The sequence below is a fragment of the Setaria viridis genome, chromosome 3 (assembly GCF_005286985.2).
Source record: "Setaria viridis chromosome 3, Setaria_viridis_v4.0, whole genome shotgun sequence".
NCBI lineage: Eukaryota > Viridiplantae > Streptophyta > Magnoliopsida > Poales > Poaceae > Setaria > Setaria viridis.
In genome coordinates, this window is record NC_048265.2 from 32,425,922 (window position 1) to 32,434,188 (window position 8,267).

The following is an 8,267-nucleotide window of genomic DNA, read 5'->3' on the forward strand; positions in this document are numbered from 1 at the left end:
CAGCCGCAGCGGGTGAGCAGGCAGCGACGACGGCAGAACGATCTCGTTGCGCCGTGGTGCAAGCTGTCTGCGGAGCGATCTCATGCTACTCATGCTGAGCAAATGAGCAACACAAACGTTAGGCGTTATGAAAAGTCGATGATGGTACATCTTTTGGGACATCTAGGAGTGCGTTAAATATCAACTAGGAGTGCGTTAAATATCAAGCTCGTCATCTATCACATAAGAGCAAGTTTAATAACGCAGCTAGCAAGCGGACTGCAAAGTTTCTCTCAGCTTTTTCCTAGCCCACTCGTACAATAGTTAACTCTTCATCATTAATACATGACCCACAAGTCATTCTCACCACCATTAATACATGACCCACAAGTCATTCTCACAAAGTTATTCTCATAAAGTTTCTTAGTTCCTGTGCCCATACATGACCCACAAGTCATTCTCACAAAGTTTCTTGGTTCCTGTACACAAAGTCATTCTCACAAAGTTTCTTGGTTCCTGTGCCCAAATCGGCTGTCATTCTCATAAAGTTTCTTAGTTCCTGTGCCTGTGCCCAAATCGGCTGTCATTCTCATAAAGTTTCTTAGTTCCTGTGCCCATACATGACCCACAAGTCATTCTCACAAAGTTTCTTGGTTCCTGTACACAAAGTCATTCTCACAAAGTTTCTTGGTTCCTGTGCCCAAATCGGCTGTAAGCTTATAGCCCGCTTCTCCTCTCTCACCTCTTCTCTCTCCTCCACGTCAGCATTCACCCCTATTATACTTGCTCTAACTGATTTGCCTTCTGCGTCGTATAGTACAAACCGCAAAAACCGCGAATTCGTCATTTACCTTCTCGAACCTGACCGCAACTGCATAATCACATTGGCATACACTCGGCGGGATATCAGAGAAGAGTAAAGGATAAAAGGCATACCACTCCATTCAAATCCAAAACAAACAGCCGCCTACATTACGATCGAGCATGTTCAGGCTCAACATAAACTGGAGTTTTTTGTTACATGTCCGGCTCCCAAAAACAAGTGGGAATTTATTGCTCGATCACAGAACTTAGCAAGTTCAATCCATACCCAGAGGTTATATATAGTGGAGGGCGCAGTAATCTGTTTGCACAAAACCCATGGAAACAAAAGCGCTCCCGAAACCAGCATCCCTCTAGCTTAGTAGGGCTCCACCGGAGCACGGAATTTGGCACCTGCGTAGACAGCGGCAGCACCAAGCTCTTCCTCGATCCTAAGAAGCTGTTCCAATCCAACCAATAGAACATGTTAGCAAAATTGTCAACTCAGACTACCCAAGATCAGTTCTGCAAGTAAGAAATTTAAAAGGACTACAAAAGAAGTAGCATTGATAGTGCCAAATAGCATTTGAGAGTTCCAAGTCATTGCAAAAAAATGAAGCTACCAAAATATGTTTTGAATGAAATATTACAGAACTTGAGAATCACTTGCCTGGTTGTACTTGGCAAGACGCTCTGATCGGCAGGGAGCTCCAGTCTTGATCTGACCCTGTTACAGAAAGAGGTACAGATATAGTAAGCATCAAAAGAGGTACAGGTATAGCAAGCATCAGCATCAAAACAAGGTTATTGTTGCAGAGATTTTGGTTAACAAAAAAGGTGTTGTATGTATCTAACATCTTTTTTATGCTAGATATACAAAGATCCTGACTTACCGTGGCCAAGCCAACCGCCAAATCCGCAATGAATGTGTCCTCAGTCTCACCACTAATGAAACCAAAAAAATTAACATCAGAAATGATACTAAGTTAACTGATGGACAGTGTCACTGCAGCTATATGCATACCTCCTGTGACTGGTCATCACACCCCAGCCAGCATGCTTTGACATCTTCACTGCTTCGATACTCTCGGTCACAGAACCAATTTGGTTAACCTGAAAAATGGTGAATTTTCAACATTCCAATAACAAAGTGCAAACATGTCTTGAGCACAAGAACAAATTGAACAGAAAATGCAGGGTACGATAAACACCTTGAGCAGAAGAGCATTGCATGACTTCTCCTTGATAGCCTTTGCAACCCTCTGAAAACACATGAATTTATTATAATTACTAACTGCCTAAAAAAACTTAAGTTGAACCATCTCATGACGAAACAAACAATATGCTCACAGTGGGGTTGGTGACAAGGAGGTCATCACCAACAATCTGCACTTGCTCTCCAATTTCTTCAGTCATCTTAGCATAGTGAACCCAGTCATCCTGATCAAATGGGTCTTCAATGGAGACAATGGGGTATTCACTCACAAATGACTTGTATACGTTCTTCAAGCTGTCTCCAGATATCTTCTGGGAACCATCATTGTTCTAAAACAACAGAAAATAGGATTACAAACAGAAACCAGTCTAAAGTCCATATGCTATGTAAAAAATGAAAATGAAACAGTGAGGCTACCTCCTCCTTGAAGTTGAGGTCATATGTCTTGTCCTTGTCATTGTAGAACTCAGAAGCAGCAACATCCATACCGATGACAACCTAGCATTCAGATAATAACAAAGATCAACTTCCAGAGATCTAATTTTACACTGGGAAACACAACGGTCCCTCTGTTTTGTCCATGGCCTCAAGATAATATGTTCAGCAAATTTCCACTTCCTAACCCCAGTTAAATGCTTTGAAAGAAGACAAGTGGTTATATTATGCTATTTCATAGCGAGTACAGATGGTAATTTCTCATTAATTTTTTCTTTAAACCCATATTTCCTTTGTTAGTGTGCACGGTGCATTGTGGACAAATATAGTGAAACAGACATAGCAGCAACTTAAATCAAGCAGACAAACCTTTCCGGTGTATCCAGCCTTCTCAATTGCAGTCTTTAGGAGCTCAAGTCCTTCCTTGTTTTCCTACAAGTTAGGAAAGAGGGAAAAGTTAAATCATGACTTAAAAAAGTGTCCTCATGCTTATTGGCATCTTTAAGGACAAATAAAGATCTTGCACATTAAGACAGGATCTAACCTGAATGTTAGGAGCAAAACCACCCTCATCACCAACATTGGTGGCGTCCTGCCCATACTTCTTCTTGATAACAGACTGCAAAAAATAAGAAAGGATATATAAATTTGATACAACTGAGTCTGGTAATACGAGACAACCAAATGATGGCATGAACAAGATGAGAATTACCTTCAGGTTGTGGTAAACTTCAACACCCATTTTCATAGCCTCCTTGAAGGAGGCAGCTCCAGTAGGCAGGATCATGAACTCCTGTATTGTAAAGAGCATAACTAACATTGCAGGCAAATAAAACAAGATAAGGTGTCAAAATTAAGTTCAAAGATTTACCTGCATAGCAAGCTTGTTTCCAGCATGAGAACCACCATTGATGACATTAAATGCAGGGACAGGCAAAACTAATTGCTTGTTGCCAGCAAGATTGGCAATGTGCTGCAACATAAAAACATTCAAAAACATGAGAAGATGCATATTGAAAAGTAGAAGAGACTAAAAATTAAGGTTAACAAGTGACAAACCTGGTACAGAGGAATTTTCTTGATGCTAGCTCCAGCTTTGCAAACAGCTAGTGACACAGCCAAGATGGCATTAGCACCGAGCTGAATACATCAGAAAGTAAAGCCAAGAAAAAGCATCAGATTTGCAAATAAAATATCAGAATGCTTTCGCATACAGTGCTACCAAATCCTCAAGTATACATAATACCTTTTGCTTGCACCATCCCCACTCATTCTTAGTGCCATCAAGCTGTTGAACCATAAAGTTGTCAATCTCGGTCTGAGCCGTAGGGTCCTGCAGAACAAACAGAACGGCTAATTAATAATATACTTGACCTCTAGTTATAACAGAACCATGGGATAGGAGGGCAACAGGACACAAACCTTGCCAACAAGAGCAGGTCCAATGATAGAGTTCACATTGTTAACAGCCTGAGTCAAGCGAAAAGTAATGTAAGCATATAGATAATTAAATGAACTAAGCCTGCAAATAATATATATTCTCCATCTAAAGTAATTGTGTAGAAAATATCAAAACATTACACAGCAGGTGCAACTGATGTTCCAAAATCAATTAAATAATAAGCTAAGCTTTCATCTAGAACATGTTATGGCACAGGTTGAGCAAGTTGCTTTAACAAGTGACAAACAATCACAATGGAGTTTTCACCATTGACCTTTCCTAGATAACATCATGTGGATTTTGTAGATGACCATTTGTTATTTGTTTATATAGGAAAGATAGTATCCTAAGTGCACATATGAAGCCATGAAAACATTGGACAACTCAATTCTCTGACAGGAACACAAATAGAAAAGAAGACAATTTCAGTTCAGAGAATGGAAGAATACCATATTGTACAGCAAAAACTTTCAGATAAAAGCACAAAATTGGTCCTAACATTGCCCAGCATACAAAAAGCATCACATCTCAAGACAGTGAAGCTAAGGTATAAAATAGAAACAGCAGCTCATCTCTAAAATTTAAATAGTGATATAGTTGTATTTCACATAAGAAAAATAGCAAATGTACCTGCATTCATAACTCGGAACAAATTATAATGACTGAATGACAAGCATAACGGCAAAACATTACACTGCCTATCAAGGTCTACACAGCTCATAAGCATGAAACTAAAAAAAACACAATAAATGGAACAACATGCAAGCTCTAGGGCAAACCTTGGAAACTCCCTTGCCCAGGTAGTCAGATCCACCATCCCTCAACTCCAAAGCTTCATAAACACCTGCGAATAGGATGGAGTCAGGTTGTTGGACTGTACAAATGGCACAAGATATGCATTCTACAGTGACTTTAAGGCACTGTACAAGAGTATGTATTGACTATAACCCACCAGTTGATGCACCACTGGGAACAGCAGCCCGTGCGAACGTTCCATCTGAGCAGCACACATCAACCTGAGGTATACAAAATGAAATCAGCCTACCAGATCACAGATTTATTAAAAAAAGAAATTTGAACAAGTCAAATGTACAGCCAATAAATACGAAATCAGAAAGGCAACAATAGTCATCAGATCGAACTATTAAGTCCTAGTAACATGGCATTTGAAACTACAAGAGCAAATCGTATGCACCATGCGGATCAAATGGATAAAGCAATAAAAAAACTGAATTCGATTTGAGTCAACAATAAGGATGACCTCCAGATCTGCTACCTATCAAAATCCAGCAAAATAATAGCCTAAGCAGATCATAGAGTCAATCAGGAAAACTAAATCTACGACTAAACCGACCAGAAAATGCATATCACACTAGGGGCCAACGAGTCAGATCCTACCCACGCAAAGAAAAGTCAATATCCAACAGTCTATTCCCCAAATCGAGTAAAATCCCCAAAACCTCAACAAAACCCCCAACCCACCTCGCACGAGAAACCAAAAACCACCCCCAACAAAGCTACCTCCCCACGCGAGTTGGATCACACCACAGCACGTCTACCAGAGCAGATCGGAGCACAACGAGCGACGGGCGCTCACGCGCGAAAGAGAGATGTGCATCGATGCCGAGCCCATACCTCAACGGTGGGGTTGCCGCGGCTGTCGAAGATCTGGCGCGCCTTCACGGACTGGATCGTCGCCATCGCCGAACGGACTTGGGGAAGAACCTCTGGTCTAGATCGAGCGGCGGCGGCGGCGGAGAAGGCGATGCGGGATTCGAACCGGGCTGCTTGGATGGGATCGCTGCGGAGGCGGCCGCACAAGTTTATAGGGGTATGGTGCGATGCGGAGCTGGGTGCGGGGTGCGGCCCTGGTTTTCCACGCGCACATCGAATGGAGGGGTGGGGAGATGTGCCAAGTCACTGCAAGTGGGACCAGCAGATAGGTGCTTGTACGACGGCCCACATGGAGGCCTCTCGGGCTGTCACGTGGAGAGTTGGGAAGTTGTGGGCGTGAGGCGGCCGCCGCCCCCGCCGGTCGCACACGAGATGGGGGCAGGTCGCAGCCTCGCAGGAGTAGGGCCGCTGAATTTGGATGGTTGCTCATAAACGAAATTAAAATTGATATACCCTCCGTTTCGAAATATAGATTATTTTTAATTATTTAGATATGTAAGGTTCTGTTTGGTAGAGCTTCGGCTTCTCGTAAAACGGCTTCGGCTTCTTCGGTGGAGTGGCTTTTTTAGTGAAGTTGAAGCCGTTTTGCAAAACGTTTGGTAAAACGGCTTCTCAATGGCAATATATGTAATTTTATGATCACTTAATGCTTGGAGAGAGAGGAGAAGCCGGTGAAGCCATTTTTTTCGGCTTCTCCTCTCTAGTGTAAGCCGTTTTGTGGCTTCTTCCCGGCTTTGGTGGTGAAGCCGTTTTGAAATTGACCCTTTGGTAGGGCTTCACCAAAAGTCGGTGGAGAAGCACTTTGAAAAGCCCTACCAAACAGGACCTAAATCTTTAACTATAATATCCAAATATAATAGATATTTAAATACATCGCAACTAGGAAAAACAAAAATGAATTACAATTTGAAGTAGCAAATGGTTAGTGTTAGACTATGCTGATATGAAGATGCACGCATCCATCTAATAAAAAGATATATAAACAATAAATGATCCGTGTAACTATATTTATAATAACCAGACAAACATGATTAATGCGACAAACATTGTTGATCTCTTCTACTGCAAACAGACACATGCACCATAACAAACATTAACGGCTAATTAACCTAAAATTAAAATCAATAAAAAACGATAGTGATGGGATCTACGAGTAAGTAAAAAACTATAGTATCCATCGTTATGTTTAATCTGATAAAGTTCTAATTTATGAACAGGTGTCCACGACAAGTTGATCCTCATGTGCCTTGTTTGGCTCTCAAGGTTGCTCAGTATATGAAATGAGTTGAAATTTAACACACGAGGCATGAAAAAAGAGGAAAATCAAGTCCCACATGCTAAGAGCTTATTGTCCTATCCTAGTTACAAAGAGGGAATACAAGGAATACAATAGGGAAAAGGTGGTAAAATATAGTGGTGCTAGCTAAAAACTACTTGGCATTATTTAACCATTGCATGACCGGTACAAAATGCATCTTTACTGCCCAGTCCATGAATGCGAAAGAGGTATGTAATATAAGTTAGAGAAGGAACAAGGAAAGAAAAGGCAATAGTCCAATGGAAGAAAAAATGAAATAAATTCTATGCAAATGGGTAGGACAAGGCCCTTATGGCAAGGAGTCCAACAAAATTGAACACCTTATCCAAAGGTTGCAAGTACTTAAGCCATGACTGATTATATTAAATTGCTTTAAGTCAGAGTTTTTGGACTCAATACTGGAATACCAGATCTCAAAATAATAAGTCGTGGATGATGAAGCCAAAAGGCCAAGATTTGACGAAAAAAGACAATGATGTTCATCTATAGTTTGATCAACTTTTTGTCAAAATACATGAATGGAAAGGCCATTTAAAGAACTGACCAAGAGTGCAAAAAGTCCAAGATCACATCCATGGCAATAAAACCAAAGAAATTATTCACAACACAAGAGTGATGTGGTTACATTGTGCCCACCGTACCATGGATACCTCATTTCTCATATTTTCACTTTATTCAGCATGGAATTACAATAGTATGTGGATGCAACCTAATAGCATCATCCATTCCATCAAGGCACACCTACAAAACCTGTATGTAAATCGGTTACGAATCAGTTAGGACTAGAATTTCCATATTCAAGATCGAATCTTCTTCTAAATATTTTGAAGATTCAAAATCTAAATTGGGATCCAATCCATGTAGTTGAACTCCGCCAATGGTGTAGCTATAGTGATTGGTTCCTGCCAGAGTTTTGCTCAAGTTGTGCTTGCTTTTGTCCTAGATTTTCTTCTTTAGTGCCTTTGCATGTTCCCAAAAGCGTATGTGTTGAGAACACCTCATTTATGTCGTATTTCCTATAAAATACCAACACACGCAAAAAAACAATATATGCTCTAAATTGGGTCAATGTTATCATGAAGTAGCAATTAAGATACAAGTAGAACACATTATGACGCTAAATAGGTAGCAAAGTGTCTTCATTACACACACTGACGAATGTTTGTGCACTTCACCTTCTACAATTAATCATCAGAAAGTTATCCTCTATTGAAGGCGACACAACTCAGAGTCAAATAGCCTCACAAAAATAGGTGTAGGCTTCTTTTGGATGTTGGTATTGAGGTGAAGGAATTGCATTGGGGTAGGAATACCAAATCTGAGTGGAAATGGAAATGGCGTGCAATGCCAATGTTGTTGTTTGGATGTGTATGTAATTGGTAGTTAGAATCAAAGGGTAGCAG

The 8,267-nt window shown here is 40.7% G+C and overlaps 1 protein-coding gene across 1 annotated transcript; it reads right to left on the bottom strand.

The window, feature by feature from the left end:
- Nucleotides 1-896: 896 nt before the first annotated feature.
- Nucleotides 897-5,682, bottom strand: LOC117849838 (enolase 2). Its single transcript, XM_034731541.2, has 17 exons — nt 5,508-5,682; nt 4,825-4,888; nt 4,652-4,716; nt 3,854-3,901; nt 3,678-3,764; nt 3,491-3,571; nt 3,303-3,404; nt 3,144-3,224; nt 2,976-3,050; nt 2,801-2,863; nt 2,414-2,494; nt 2,131-2,325; nt 1,992-2,042; nt 1,805-1,893; nt 1,674-1,725; nt 1,451-1,507; nt 897-1,240 (listed from the first exon to the last, which is right to left on the bottom strand). Exons 1-17 carry the CDS (start codon nt 5,571-5,573, stop codon nt 1,160-1,162), a joined length of 1,338 nt encoding a protein of 445 aa, XP_034587432.1. The 5' UTR covers nt 5,574-5,682; the 3' UTR covers nt 897-1,159.
- Nucleotides 5,683-8,267: the final 2,585 nt, after the last annotated feature.